Source organism: Ictalurus punctatus, chromosome 23 (genome assembly GCF_001660625.3).
Source record: "Ictalurus punctatus breed USDA103 chromosome 23, Coco_2.0, whole genome shotgun sequence".
NCBI lineage: Eukaryota > Metazoa > Chordata > Actinopteri > Siluriformes > Ictaluridae > Ictalurus > Ictalurus punctatus.
Genome location: NC_030438.2, coordinates 3350065 through 3366001, shown reverse-complemented (window position 1 = coordinate 3366001; position 15937 = coordinate 3350065). Strand labels below are relative to the sequence as shown.

General features: G+C 39.5%; 1 protein-coding gene across 3 annotated transcripts; it reads left to right on the top strand.

Moving 5' to 3' along the window:
• The first annotated feature begins 6072 nt into the window (after positions 1 to 6072).
• Positions 6073 to 14523, top strand: LOC108256639 (suppressor of cytokine signaling 6). Of its 3 annotated transcripts, XM_047150184.2 has the most exons (3): positions 6073 to 6541; positions 7499 to 7621; positions 9051 to 14523. In XM_047150184.2, the coding sequence occupies exon 3, from the start codon at positions 9146 to 9148 to the stop codon at positions 10727 to 10729; it is 1584 nt and encodes a 527-aa protein (XP_047006140.1). In that variant the 5' UTR covers positions 6073 to 6541; positions 7499 to 7621; positions 9051 to 9145; the 3' UTR covers positions 10730 to 14523. The 3 variants fall into 3 exon arrangements, with proteins under 3 accessions (XP_047006140.1, XP_017309194.1, XP_017309193.1); XM_017453705.3 differs by lacking the exon at positions 7499 to 7621 and having other exon boundaries at positions 6074 to 6541; XM_017453704.3 differs by lacking the exons at positions 6073 to 6541; positions 7499 to 7621 and adding an exon at positions 7642 to 8862.
• The last annotated feature ends 1414 nt before the right edge of the window (positions 14524 to 15937 follow it).

Here is a 15937-nt window from a genome sequence, read left to right as displayed (position 1 = left end):
CTCTTACTGCACCAAACATGGCGATGGTGTGCATGACTGAAATTTCTCATGGTCTCATCTACCAGCTGAATCAGGATGTGTGTCACTGTGTACCATTGCACCCATATGGTTACCGTTCTTAATCTGGCCAACATCACACCAGTGGACTTGAGTTACACTTATCCCTTTATCAGCATGTAAGTTGTTAAGGTAGGTACTTCAGAAATGTGCACATATGACTTCTCCAATGGAGCAACTGTCTCCAATGGAGCAAATTCCCTCCTTAGAGATGAAAAAGTTCATAATCACATGACTGAGGTTTTTTGGGCCGATTTTAGACAAATATCATAACCAGTGGCGACTGCTGGTTATTAAAATAAGGGAATCAGAAGAAATAAATCTTTTTACTATGGACTGTACACACACACACACACACACGCACACACACACACACACACACACACACACACACATATATTTGTATATAGCAATCAGCCATAACATTAAAACTGCCTGCCTAATATTGTGTAGGTCCCCCTTATGCTGCCAAAATAACCCATCGAGGCATGGACTGTTTGCTGTGGTATCTGGCACCAAGATGTTAGCAGCAGATCCTTTAAGTCCTGTAAGTTGTGAAGTGGAACCGCCATGGATCGGACTTGTTTGTCCAGCACGTGCCACAGATGCTTGATCGGACTGAGGTCTGGGGAAATTGGAGGCCGAATCAACACCTTGAACTCTTTGTCATGTCCCTCAAACCATTCCTGAATAATTCTTGCAGTGTGGCAGGGTGGAAAATCCTGTTGAAAGAGGCTATGCCATTAGGGAATACCGTTGCCGTGAAGGGGTGTACTTGGTGTGCAACAATATTTAGGTAGGTGGTACCTGTCAAAGTAACATCCAGATGAATGCCAAGACCCAAGTTTCACAGCAGAAAATTGCCCAGAGCATCACACTGCCTTAACCGGCTTGTTTTCTTCGCGTAGTGCCTGTAATGACTGTCTTCTGTGAAAATACAGTGTTGATGTCGTATGAGAAAAAGTGAAAAAAGACAGATAAGAAATTACAGCGAAGCTGAACTGTTATTTGCCATGTTTGCTTTGTTCTGAAGCCATGTTTGTTGATCACATCCCTGAAGAGTCTGGGAAAATCTTAATTAACTTAAGGACAATCCAGTTGTTAAGGCCAAAAAAAAAAAATCTATTTGTGGAGGCCGGGGCGTGCTCGAATGGTAAGGAACGCACACCTGTTGGGAATTCTCTTAATGAATGCCCCGTGAGACAAGGCAAGGATAAGAGGGAGAGAGAGACACACGTGCCTCCAGAGACTTGGGGAGATTGCTACACTATTATATATGGGGTCTCTCACATTTTCAATATGGGTTAGGATTGCATAAATCTATTAGTGCAACCCAGGTTTACGTTTCACAACCTGAAAGATGACAGTTGTCCTGTTGTCTGTGTGGGAAAGGCCTAATTCCTCGTGTATACAAACATTTCGAAACTAGCACTCTCATCCAAGCAAGTTTAGCCACCGTTTGACATTGTATAAGAGCAGAGGAAATGTTATTGGGAAAGTACTGAATATTATAATTTACTCTTCTGGATTAATAGCTATCATGGGTCAAGCATGGGAAAACTGGTTATGAATACTGGAATAAATGTATTAATAGGAAGAATACAAACATTTTGAAGCCATAATTTGCCTTCTATATTCAGGTTTTACAGCAGCTGACTCATTTACTTCAGAATGACTCAATAGGACTCCATCTGCTGCAGGTGTAATTAATGCAAAGTCTGTTGGACACCTTAAGGGCCCTAAAGAGGGAACAGGGGCTCGAAGGAGTGAAGCAGCCTCATTTTCTCTCCCTTCATGTTTTCCTGTATCTGATTATAGGCATCAAGTTCAAGTTCTTTGTTGATATATGCACGGGGAAAATGCTGTTTAATGACACCTGTAGTTTGCAATTTCACCTTAATGATTCAGAAACTGCCACGTTGCTTTCCACATTCGTGTGTAGTATCCATGGACAAAATAGACAACTTTTTCAGTGAAGCTAGAAGGGTTGGAAAGACTGGCTGGTTTTACTTGAATTTTTGAACAACAACAACAAAAAAAATGCCAAGAGAATGGTCTTAATAAAGTGAATGTTTACTTTTTGAGGCATACAGGCATATGTATCATATTCAATGGTAGCTTTTCCCTACAAACATCTCATATTTGTTTTTGTTCCTTTGGTGGAACGGTAGTCTTCCAGAAATTACTATATAAGTTGTTTCAGATAAAAGTGACTCCTAAATTAATAAATGCAAATGGAAATCTGAAGGAAATCTATTCCAACCCTGATTTTAGGAAAATACGAAGCAAAAAGGTCAGAACCTTACAATTTCTGTCTGATGTGCCAATAATACACATTTTCTGCTCTGAGGAGCTGAGTTTTCTTGAATTCATGCAGGGACCTCTGACTACCTTGCCATTGGCACAAACTGTCACTTTGAGGCACTAAATCAGCGTGAGTGATGCTCTGGACACGCTGAACAAACCGTGTCTCCCTCCTTCGGCTTCCTCTAGAGGTAGGACAAATAATCCTATGTGGATTTTTAAGTTTCAGAGTAAAGCTAAAAAAAAAAAATAATAAAAAAAAATATATTAGATGTGTTGAGGACATTGCTTTAGTATTTAAATACCTATCCGAGTGAAAATAAAAAAAAAAGAAAAAAAGTTTCAATAACATAATACATGAATAGATGACTCCAAAGAGTTTTTGCATATACATTAAGTGTAATCCTTCACTAAATTTAAAATTTAAAAAATCAGTGCAAATGTTACAGGATTTACACATAGAAATATTTATGATTATGTGATGATTGAAGACTTGTATGATGACAAAGAGGAAATCTACATCTGCTCCATGCATTCTCTCCAGTGGTGTCCCACAAGGCTCAGGGCTTGGTGCTCTTCGTTTCTTCCTCTTTACCTGCATTCTGAGTGAGGTAATATCCTCACACGCTTTTATAGCACCGCTATGCTGATGACACCAAATCATCTCTTCCTTTCCTCGCTCAGACAGTCATATTTCAGCCCGTATCTCAGTATGTCTGGCAGACGTCTTGTCATGGATGGCAGCTCATCACCTGAAACTAAATCTCAGACAGACTGAGGTGCTGGAGATTCCTCGAGAACTCTCTTCACACCATATGACAATGCATGAAACCTTGGTGAAACTATCATTCTCTAGCCATATTTCGAGCCTTACCCAGGTCATACAGGTTCTCCTTTGCAACATTAGATGGATAAGGGAATTCCTTTGAAGACCGGAGGGCTTGTTCAGTCCCTTGGGATCTCAAATTGGACTACTGAAATATGCTCAGACCTCTGTAACTGATCCAGGTGCATGACTTGTTTTCAATATGTCCATAATTTCCGGCATGCACTCATTGCTCAGATCCCTACACTGGCTCGCTGTGGCTGCCTGCTGCTTAAAATTTAAAACACTGAAAGGTGAGGGGAGGGGGGGGAAATACAGGCTTCAGTTATGGCCATCGGGGTCGAGAATTTGACACCCATGAATTATTTGTACTAGTATAAGGATATATTTTTAGATAGAGACTGCAAAGCACTTCTGTAATTCTCTTTGTATAATTCATTCAGAAACTCCTTTCCTCATATGTTGCCTTGAGATATGTGAGTTTTATGTACTCTTTTGAAATGACCTGTGCATAATTGTACATTTGAGGATGATGATGATGATTGTTATTAATATTATTATTATTATTTAAAAAAAAAAACATTTTAATGCACATGGCATGAAGGAGCTCTATCTCCTTCCATCACCAACATTTTAATAGCAACAAAGAAGTGGATGAGGGACACTGGGTGGCCAGATTGGGCGTAGTGCCTTCCTATTGTTCGTCCTTTTCTGCTTATTATCACACTGAGATATTATAACAAATTTTACAAAGTAGAAGACCTGTTGAAGGTTTTGATTGCTATATCAAAACTCAAAGTATATGCTGAGTATTAACTCCATTTCATGGTCCTTCGGTGTGTAGAAATAAGCAGTACATAAACCTAGCAAGTAACAGGTATTCATAGACTACGTTTATATGCACGTCAAATTCCGTTTAAGGTCTATAATCGATTTGAAACCATATTCAGAATATGATGTTTATATGCGTACAGGCATCGGAATATTCCAATATACATGTTGCAAGTTGTTTATACATGGTTGTTGCAAGAATTTGGTTGCTTAATAAATAAACAATTCGCTTTAAAAATTAAGAAGAAATCGTTTTTTAAGAGGTTGCTGTCTGCACCCTAACTAGCTCTCTCGCCCCCCCCCCCCTTTTTTGATTCATTGACTTATATTTATTTTCTAGTTGTCCTAAGATTTTATTATTATTATCATTATTTGTTTATTACATTCTTTATTATTATTTAATACAACTTAAATAAATAAAAATAATTATTTATTTTCTTTTTCTGTCGTATTATTTCATTATTATATATCTATATATTTATATAAACAACTCAAAATAATGATAACAATAGGAATAAAACCCAATATTAAATGGTTAAAGGTCAGGGTTGTAACAATGAATTGTGACACAATGCATCGTAATGCAAAAAAAAAAAAAATGTCACAGTGTGCATCGTGGAAATCAGTGGAACGTATATATTTATTTTTAAGATATGGTGATACACGTTATAATAATTTAAAAGAGTTCTTCAGTAGCTTTCAGATGACAAATGATGGCCATGGAAATCTGGCATTATAGCCGACTTTGGAGATCTATTTCTACTACAGTTCTCCTTTCACTTGAATTTCAGTTGATTTACATTTTTTTTTAGTAAATGCACAGCAAAAGTAGTTCCAGTCAGGTCTTCAGCGCATTACAATTCCATACCACTTTGCCAAGTTAACTGAAATAATGGAAAAGTTAGGCTGCTGTCCACCACAGCGCACAGATCTAATAACAAACAAAATGATAGAAAACTAACGTGACCATGAGGCAAAGTGGAGGCTTTAGCCGCTGATATGCAGTTATTAGAGAGAGAGAGAGAGAGAGAGAGAGAGAGAGCGAGAGAGCGAGCAAGATAAAAGAAAGAGAGCGCGAGTGAGAACGTGTGATAAGCCGGTGAACAAGTCGCAATATTTATTTATTTATTCAAAGTATTTTCTGCAGTAATAATAATAATAAAAAAAAAACCTGTGAACAAGTAGGCTTATTGATATTTATTTATTTATTTGTTCTATTTTTATATTATCAGCATGAAATGAAAAAAAGTGCATCAATTAAAAAAAAAGTGCTCTCCAGTAACTGCATATCAATGGCTCAAGCCTCCATTACTAGCCCTAAAATCACGTTTTGGAATTAGCAACGAAGGCTTGAGATCCATCCATCCATCCATTATCTGTACCGCTTATCCTTCAGGGTCGTGAGGAACCCTGCACAGGGTGCCAATCCAATGCAGGGCACAATCACACACATTCACATACCCATTCATACACTATGGACACTTTTGGACATGTCAGTCAGCCTACCGTGCATGTCTTTGGGCTGGGCGAGGAAACCCCTGAAGCACGGGAAGAGCATGCAAACTCCACACATACAGGGCAGCGGGAATCGAACCCTCAGCCCTGGAAATGTGAGGCGAACGTTCTAACCACTAAAGAGGCTTGAGATGGGATGCGTAATAAATTAGTTCCACACACAAGAGCATATTAAGGACAAAAACCTGACAAATGTCTTGAAATAAAACATCTGAACAATAGCTTGAGGTGAGGTAACTGTCGTAGGCTATAAGCAGAATAATTGACTCCGGATTCTTCGCGTCGTGGCCGCATTTCCGCCTCAGAGTGTGCGTTATTCTCTAATAATTAAACGTCAATCATTCCTTACTTCATTTATATTTAAGATATGGTGAACCTGTAGTACATTCTGTTTACGATAATAAACCTCTGTCATCTTTGGTTTATTTAGTTTTATACGGGCAAAAATGCACCTAGTTTCGTATCGCCAATGATCCAGTCATCATTTTTCTTCATTCGGATTTTGTTCAAAATATTCGATTCGGATCGTGAAGTCGGTATCGTGAAACGAATTGAATCGAGAGTGGGGAGTATCGTTAGACCGTATCGAAAGTCGATTTTCTCAGTAAAAAAAACTTGACACAGGAATCAATCTGGCAACCCAGAGAGGAAGGAGAAAAACAGCAAAGCCACCAAGAAAGGAAGGAACGACATAGAGACTTTACTTCAACTTAGCCGAGCTAAACTATTATCTGTTTATACAAACGTTATAAAATGAAGAAAGAAGCGCTGTAACGTCTGGTTCACACACATTACCCGCTAACACATCAGTCCATAACGCAAACGCACTGAAAGCGCTGTGTAACAATTCGACTGAAACAGATTTACACACATTAGCCAGCTAAGTTAGCGAGATAGCATAGAAGTTAGCGTTTTAGCTAACATAATTCCTTTCTGCCTGACTTAAGTCGTTTAGAATTCGTAAGAGAAAATTCAACGGAGCTGGATTTTACTCTGAAAGCTCAAGAAGTAAGTGTTAAGTTTGTTTGTGTGAAGTTTATTAGTTTAGCTAAGTTATCTATCCATTTGGGCTTTGTTAGTGTTAGCTAGCTGCGTTAGCTTCTACTTGTTAGCGTTCACGTTAAGTTAGTTTAAAACAGTTACGCGGTAATAAATATGAATAAACTTTCTCGTATCGAAACAACACGTGAGCTATTAAGCTGGGTAATTTTAGTTTTAGTGTAGGCCTGTTTTAGTGTTAGCTAAGATAGCTTAGCTTAGTTAGGCCCATACATAGCTTTAAGCTATGCAAATGAAATGTTATCTAGCTAAATAGCATTAACGTATGTTTATTTGTTTGTTTATTTATTTATTTAAATCACAAAATATACTCAAATCGTCGACACCAGTAATTTAGCTGCCATTCTGAAAGCTTAAAGGTTTATTAACAATTTTTGTGTAGTTAATTTTACTCATAAGGTACGCTAGGTGGCTAACTAGCTCTTGGTACAACACATAGCTAATGTCAATGTGTTAAAACCTTGAAGTAGCTAAAGTTGCAATCAAAAGGATTCAGCCCCCACTGCAAATCAGGTTTATTGTCAAATTTACAGACTTTCAGCAGTTTGCAACGAACAAACCAAACAAGAGCAATTGAAATAGTTCAGCACAAGGAATAAGTGGTTTCCTCTATATTCAACGGAAAATGCAACTTATAATGATTTCTCCAGTTTCAAAATGATTCAGCCTCTTCATGGCGAGCATCTTTAGTACTTAGTAGAGCCCGCTTTTGCTGTTATGACCCGCCGCAAACGAGATGCATAGCTTCTGGCAGCGTTTCTGAGAACTCTTAGCCCATTCGTCAAGTTCAGTAATATTCTTGGGTTTGCGTGCTGCAAACGTCTTCTTCAAATCCCACCAGAGATTTTCTATGGGGTTCAAGTCAGGTGACTGGGATGAATCCATCTCGCCTTCTACACGCTGCAGGTTTCCAGCGCCAGAGGATGTAAAGCAGCCCCAGAGCATCACCGAGCCACCACCATGCCTGACTGTAGACAGAGTGTTCGTTCTTCTTCCTCCAGACATATCGCTGATCCATCGTGCCAAAAAGTTCAGTGGCTTATTTATATGATTTGGAGCTGACTTTTCTTGTGCTTTTGCATCAGTAGTGGTGTACGTCTTGGAGTTCTAGCATGGAAACCTTCTGTGTTTAGTACGTGCCTTACTGTGCTCACTGAAACCTCAGTGCCTGTTGCCACCAAGTCTTGCTGCAGGTCTTTTGCGGTCACTCGAGGGTTTTCACAACCTGTCTTCTCAGAAATCTGCTTGCAGCTGTAGATAGCTTCCTGTTTCTGCCCCCTCCAGGTATTTCATTAATTTTCTGTCCCTAGCCAGTTCAGGGATTTCGTGTGTTCCAGTTCAAACGCACCCGGTGCAACTAATGAAGCCCTTGATTATTTGCGTCAGGTGTGCTTGAGACTACACCTGTTTTGCATATTTGTGCTGTTGCGACATGGGGTTGAATAATTTTGATCGCAACTGTTCATGTGTTTATAGCAGCTAGCAGTTGTCACTTAAAAATTTTAAGACGCCAGTATAATGAGAATAATATAAGATCTAAAATGAAAAAAACATAACAAGGAAGAGCTGTGCAAAAATACATGACTGTGTGTACAGTAGTGAATTCATGTCACCTTTATTTATATAACATATTCGAAGACAAGAAGTATTGGCCAGAGAGCTGCAGAATAAAATGAAGCAGTGAATTAAAATACCAATTAAGAAAAAAGTTTTTAAATATGTCTTCCCTGGGAGAAGCCTTCTTTTTATATTTTCTTAATTTCGTCATAAGTTTGTAGCTACTAGGAAATCCATACAGTCAGTATTTTTAAGAACCAGATAATCATGTAGCAGGTGACTGACATGACATCATCTTCCCCACTAGATTAAATAAAAGCTGCGTCCAAAATCGCGTACTGTGACAGTACTTATTGCATTCGATTCAGTACCTACTGCTCAGCCGTCGATACAGTACGTACTGATGAGTATATGTGTGTAGTAAGAATACAATCCAGACATACTACCTCCGCGATGTTGGCGTTATCATGTGACCTACGATGTCATCATAACCGCAAAAACTTAAAGAGCCCAGCAGATTAGAGCAGCTGTTTTTTTCTTGTTTAAGCCTTCAACAAGTTAACAGTTTACTCAGGTGTTGTTAAAGAAGTTCAAAAGAGCTGACACGCTGCCTTCCACCATTTTTCATTCTGACGGCTCTTTCACGCCAGTCCCGTTGCCTTATGAGATTATGAGATCCATTGGTTCCCTACTGCAGAATCTCAGCGGACGCAGTAGGTCATCCGGGTATTTCTCGCCTACTGTTTTATGAATACTGAGAATTCAGACGTACCGCTCCTTTGGCGTACTGTGTTTTGCGTACAGTATAGTAGGGTAGTAAGGATACAGTGTAAATAAGCCACTGTGCTAATCCTTTATGAAGTGATTAAATTTGTTTTTGTTTGTTTGTCCCCCTCCACAGATGACAAGGTTAACTGTGTTGTGATTAGCATTTCCCAGACACATGGAAGGATAGTAACCATTGGCTATCCCCTCCCATGCCGTGGAAACATCAGGATGAAGAAGACGTTTAGCCTTAAGACGTTCCGAAAGTCGTTCAACATCAAGGGCAAAGAGGATGGAGATTTTGTGATGCTCCAAAAGCCGTCGTTGGCCCCCGAGTTCACAAAAGAGGACTCTCTTTTTGGAAGTTGTTATGCCAAAGAGCTAGCTTGTGACCTCCATGGTGAGGACACGAGGGCCCACAAGAACAGATCCAAGAGTGAAGGTCTTATGGGGACCTTAAAAAGGAGACTTTCTTCCAAGCAGAAACCTAAAAGTAAAGGAGGGTCAGCCTCAGTGGGCTTGGGAGACGATGACGATACGTTCTCATCCTCTTCGGTCCCCATAAGCTTTAGTGAAGCCAAAGCCCAGCGCCCTTTAAGATCAGCTTCCCTGCGGAGTCATCACTACAGCCCTTCGCCTTGGCCCATACGTCCCGTTGACCCTGAGGAAGCCTGTATTAAGATGGAAGTGAAGGTAAAAGCCATGGTTCACACACCTAGCTCCAGTCCATCCCTCAACGGCGTCAGAAAAGAATTCCATGATATACAAATGGAGGGACTTTTTGATGATCGAAGCGAATCTATGAAGAATTTAGAGCCTCCAAACAGTAACTTGCATTTAAACATGGAAGAACACGTGCCTGTAGTTATAGGACTGACACCTCAGGACTACATCCAGTACACAATGCCTTTAGATGAGGGAATGTACCCCGAATCGTCCCACTCGTTGTGCTTGGATGGCACCTCACCAATAGAGGTGATGGAACAAGTCAATGACCAGTCGTTGAATGTGGATCAAGGCCATGTTGACCATGATCTTTTAACATCGGATATTCTCATGGATCAATCCATGAATGGGATTGTACTTGGTACTCCGGGAATAGTCCTTCAAAATTCAGGATCCGAGGCTCCTTCACTTTCGCCTTCACTTTCCCCTGTTTCCGGTGGTGAAATTCCAAGAACCTATTCCGGATTTGGCGGTGCCGATTCACACGTTGCCGAAAGAGTTAGGCACCATCTCAATTTCGACCCGAATTTTGCTCCTGGTGTCAGCAGGGTATACGATTCAGTACAAAGCAGCGGACCAATGGTTGTCACGAGCCTTACAGAAGAGCTGAAGAAACTGGCAAAGCAGGGTTGGTACTGGGGACCTATAACGCGGTGGGAAGCCGAGGACAAACTCATCGACCTTCCGGATGGTTCCTTTTTGGTGCGCGATAGCTCTGACGACCGTTATCTTCTCAGTTTGAGCTTTCGATCGCAAGGCAAGACTCTTCACACCAGGATCGAACATTCGAACGGAAGGTTCAGCTTTTACGAACAGCCCGATGTAGAAGGTCACACGTCCATCGTTGACCTCATCGAGCACTCCATTAAGGACTCGGAAAACGGCGCGTTCTGTTACTCCAGATCGCGCCAGCCAGGATCTGTCACGTACCCGGTTCGATTGACCAATCCCGTATCTCGTTTCATGCAAGTGCGTTCGCTGCAGTACTTGTGCCGATTCGTAATCCGGCAATACACACGGATTGACCTGATTCAGAAACTACCTTTACCAAACAAAATGAAAGATTACTTGCAGGAAAAGCACTACTGAAGTGGGACACAGTAGTAAAATTGCACTTTTGGATCGAGTTGATGTTAAATGGTTTACAGACGTTTTGTGGAGTTGAAGTGATCCGTTAGGTTTGTTTTGTATCAAAAGCATTAGTCTATCTCATCTTGGTAAATTTGTTGTTGCTCAGATTCAGTATAAAGGTACACTTTCATTTTGGATCTATCGGGGAACCTGACAGTAGAATTCTAGTCAAAAATACGTGACGAACAGTAGTTCTCTTCTGAGTCCTTGAAACGAATACTTTTGATTTATGCCGCTGTTATAACATGTATGGCGTTCCATATTTTTTTTAGTCCATTAAAGGAAAATTCCACCCTGAAAGTCATTAAATATGCTTATATTTAAATGTTTGTGATGTGTCTAGCAACAATTCTGGTGCAGATTATTTGATTGGTGGCGTATTCGCCTTAACGATAGTGTAGTTGCAACCGTGTTTAAATGCGAGGGGTAAAAACAATCTCGACCATAAGTGATAACAGTCAGGATTTGCTGTTTGTGGCAAAAAAAGAAAGTTTCTTTTCTCACTCCCCCTTTTCCAGTGACGTTTAAAGTCCAACCAGGAGGCAAGAATCAGCTCCGTTAGTTAGCAATAAAGGACGTGATGAGCACGATGACACCGACGGTGGTAATAGCATGAAAGTTGAAGTTTTGGAAGCGGATCCGTTTGAGCAGAGTGTACAGATTAATAGGTGAGACAGCTGGACAGACTAAAGGACTACAGCGCTGCTGCATCACTGTCTTTAAATAGAGAGATGCAAGTGCTAAATCTCACCGTACCACTATCAGCAGGTAGTCGAACAGCATTGTGGGGGATGTAGAAACTCTTAGCCAAAGTGAAAATAGACCAATGAAACAAGTTTAAACAAAGAAAATATTTTAAAATCAACTGAGAATTTAATTCCGAAATAAATCTTGGACATCACTGGAGGTCACGTTACTTATGATAAACGAATATGCACATCGTTCGGGGTGGATTTTTCTTTTAAGGGTCATTGATGCTAATAAAGTCAAAATAAGCTCAAGAATCAGGAACAGCTAGACATGACCGACCCATGTCAGAGCAGAATATTAACCAGGCTTAGAAATCTGTGCTTAATTATTTAATTGGCATTTATATCACGCCATTTGCTCCATGTCTGTTAATACATATCAGTGCAAGGGCAAGAGGATTGATTGGTGCATTAACAGACGCATCAATCCGTTCTAATTAAAGCAGTCTTGGTGATGCTCGGCTTTATATCTTGACGTATAAGTCAAGTTTTTCGTAAATTCTCTTCTCTAATTTCACATGAAATTACCATTTTTTTTAAAATTGACATTGGTACTTTCATTTAGATTAATTGAGTAGATTAATTAAATCGCTGTCCAAACGATATAACACGGATTCAATTAAAATGCAGATTTTGTAGTGAAGTGCAATTTGGCCAATAAGGTGCTTCCCTTTTCGATTGTGTGAGGATGTTCTGTTCCTTGCTCCTGCCTAAATTTACAAAATGGTGTCTTGTGAGCTGGTCAGAAGTGAGCACGGTGTATTTTGCCATCGAAAGCATACGATTTGGCTCTCCAGAACTGAAGTAAACTTTTCCATTTCTCATATTTTTATATACACTTTTACATTATTGTCCAGTTTATTAGTCACGCACCAAGACCCGACGGCCTACCATCATCTCAGTTCCCGTTGACCTTGTTCAGAACTAACAATAATAAATAATAATGCATCTTCCGTGGCAGCTATGGATAAACATTTACAAATGGCTGAATTTCGTGTCCGATTTAGTCACCTCTGATTATTTGCGCAGAAACGAGACTGCACCTGACGCTCAGGTTCCTTGATTAGCATGTTCATACAATTTCCCAAATCTCTGCAACAACAAATTAACAGTTTATACCATTGCAAATGCAAATTCGTATTAGGCATGCGCCGATAATCGGTTATATAGTATAGAAAGATATTCACCTAACTAATTTGTCTTACCATGGACACAAGATATCATTAATAACCCCGTGTTCCATTCAGGTAGAGGCTGCTGAGGCAGTCAGCAGAAAGTCTGCCTTGCTTGAAAGGCTTTATTTTAGACAGATTTGAAGGCAATCCTAGTAACTGTGTTAATGAGATTTTAGAAAACGATGTAATCATGTAATCATTCAGTTATATTATTATGTTAGAAAAATGCAATATCGGCACATGCCTTAACAAATATTTTGTCACATATCCAACATGCAGGTCAAACAAACATGCCAAGGATCTTGTTGTGTTCAAAGGGAACAGATGAAGAATGCTGTTTTTTTTTTTTTGTTGTTGTTGTTGTTATGTTTCTATGTTTGATATTTGTGCTTCCTACAGTATTTCATCAAATTGTTTTATCACTATCAATGTTGTGTTTTTAACATCTTGGTTTTCCCCCAAACATATCGACTTAATATAAAGAGCAGTTGCTAAATAGTAATTGATGGATTAATTACCGTCAGTGGGAGAAACGGTTGTGAAACCCGGGTGAGTGACGTCATTCACTAGCACAGCTTTATAAAGATGTGTCACTTCATTTGCGAATAAAGTTCATCAACACAAAGATATTAATGCATATAAGGCGAATCTGAGCCATTTACAATGATTTAGATCAGTGTTTCCCGGTCTTGCTCAGCAGATTTCAGTGATTTGAAAGCTGATGAATTTAAACAGTGGGTTGATGTAGGAAACACACCAAAATGTGTAGTGTAAAGTTTACGTGAAAAGTGGTATTGAAAAACTGCGGAATGCAACTTTCAGTGCGAGTAGTATGAATGTAAGTTGCTACTACATTTTTACGTTTAAGAAGTACTAAAAAGTTTTAGCGTTTGTACCAAGCGACAAAGTTTAAACAGACTAAACAGACACCCTGTGGAGGACAATATAGCAAAAATATATTTCACAATATTTAAAAAAAAAAAATAATTCAGTTGTAAAGGCATTTTAACGAGGGGGCGCAGTGGCTTAGTGGTTAGCAAGTTTGTCTCGCACCTCTGGGGTTGGGGGTGTCTCTGCCTTGTGTGCGCCTTATGTACCCCTCTTGCTTCAGGGGTCTCCTCCGGGTACTCCGGTTTCCTCCCCCAGTCCAAAAACTTGTGTTGTAGGCTGATTGGCATTTCCAAATTGTCTGCAGTGTGTGAATGGGTGTGTGATTGTGCCCTGCGATGGGTTGGCACTCCATCCAGGGTGTCCCCCACCTCGTGGCCCAAGTCCCTTGGGATAGGCTCCAGGCTCCCAACGACCCTGTGTAGGACAAGCAGCACAAACATGGATGGATGGTATTTTAAATGTGACCTAAGAATGACTGAAACCCTTTCTTGTCTTAAATTTAAGTCAAACCAATTTTGTCTCCACACTTTTATTTTGAACAATGTAAGCGGCAATAAAACAAACAAAGAAACAAACAGAATTTATGTAAATGTAAATGAATTTCCAAAAAAACCAACAATCGAGTTGCTACGTCACAAACCAGTCCGACTATATCGCAAAGATAGCTAATGGTTTTAATAGCCTCTTAAAAGATGTGACAAAGACAACAAACACATCAAATGTGCTACAATTAAATTTAAATTTGTGGACAACCAATTTATCACGTGCTTGAACAAAGTCATCTGGTAGTAATGAATAACTCATGATGACCTGTGTTATTATTGATTGGGGGGGGGAATCAATGATGAGGTGTGATGCTGTTACTACTCTGAAGTGTTTTATTCCTCTTATACCACAGTAATTACAATTTTATTAAAGAATGTCATTTCATACTTTTTATCTGTTTATAGTTACATTTAATGCTGTGGAATGTCCACGAAGTTAGTTCCTGTTCTTGTTTCCTCACCAGATAAAATATAGCTTTTTACGGTGAAATTGTAAAGCAGAAAGCGATTTAAGACTGTTACAAAGCACTGACATTGGAGACTCCTTCCAAAAATGCTTAACAGACAATAGTTTGCTTACAGAAGACATTTTTTTTCAAACCTGTTCATGTGGCTCATGTGCCGTAGAAGTCCCTGTGTAAGACGTTATTATGTTAACGATAGAACCCGTGATTTGAATTTCAGCTGGAACTACTGTCAGAGCTGTCGTTATAGAAAATTAATCAACACTTTCTGACTAATCGGATTTGAGAATTCAGCAGTGCCGAAACGACAAAATATCACCATCGAAACTCACTAGTTTTAATATCTCACTATGTGGCTTAAAGCAGACTCTGCACTTTGAATTACCTTTGAACTGGTGCAGCTTGCTGCTGATCTGTAGCATGTTGATGTAGCAAATAATAAATAAATAATGTACACCATGAAGAGATTTCCAAGAAAGCTCATAAACTAAGAAAACCCAGGAGGAAAAATTAGCCAAAAAAAGGTAGCACAATAATGTACTGCGCAAACATCTAATCAACTTCATTTGGTGTTTTTTTTGTCATTTGGTGTTTTTGAAGATGGTGGTGGAAAGTACTAACAGATCAGTCTGCCATAGGTTTTTCACTTAGGTTGAGCTCTGGTGAGTGTGGAGACCACAGCATATGACTTACATCATTTTCATTCTTATCAAACTATTCAGGGACTATACTCGTCCTGAAAGAGACCACTCCCATCAGGATAGTGATGTTTAATCATAGGATAAAGATGATCATTCAGAAAGTGTTTGTATTGACTTGGAATGAATCTTCCCTCTAAGGGAACAAGTAGACTCAAACCATACCAGCAAAATAAATGCATTCCACAGCATAATAGAGCCACAACTATTTTTCTTTGTCACCCATCTGTATTTACTTTTCACACACACTATACAGATAGAGTATAGTGTTCTCACAGAAGACATGTTGTGACAGGAGGTGATCATCAATTTGGCTTTTTTTCTTACAGCTGCAGTAAATGTTAGGAAAGAACCAAAATGGTAAATGACCACTGGTAAATACCACAATAGATCCGGCTAGCTGTGCCCTTGAACACTTTGTGACTATGACATTGTAGTGAAAGTGGAAAACATGACCGTCTGACAAGCAATGGGAGAAAACTAACAATTTCAGATTTCACAGTACACGGTCATAGCGATGTATCATACTTCCAGTGTAACATAGACGTTTGGTCTTTACACAAACATTTGCTGTCATCAGGAATTGAGCTCCCAAATCTAGTTTTCTGATCATCTTTATATATCCAGCCGTTTTGCAAAATAAA

Coding starts and splice junctions, on each gene's coding strand:
- LOC108256639 (XM_017453704.3), top strand. CDS start 8,820: ATGAGATCCATTGGTTCCCTACTGCAGAATCTCAGCGGACGCA. Junction 8,863..9,050: donor GCAGAATCTCAGCGGACGCA/GTAGGTCATCCG, acceptor CCCCCTCCACAG/ATGACAAGGTTAACTGTGTT.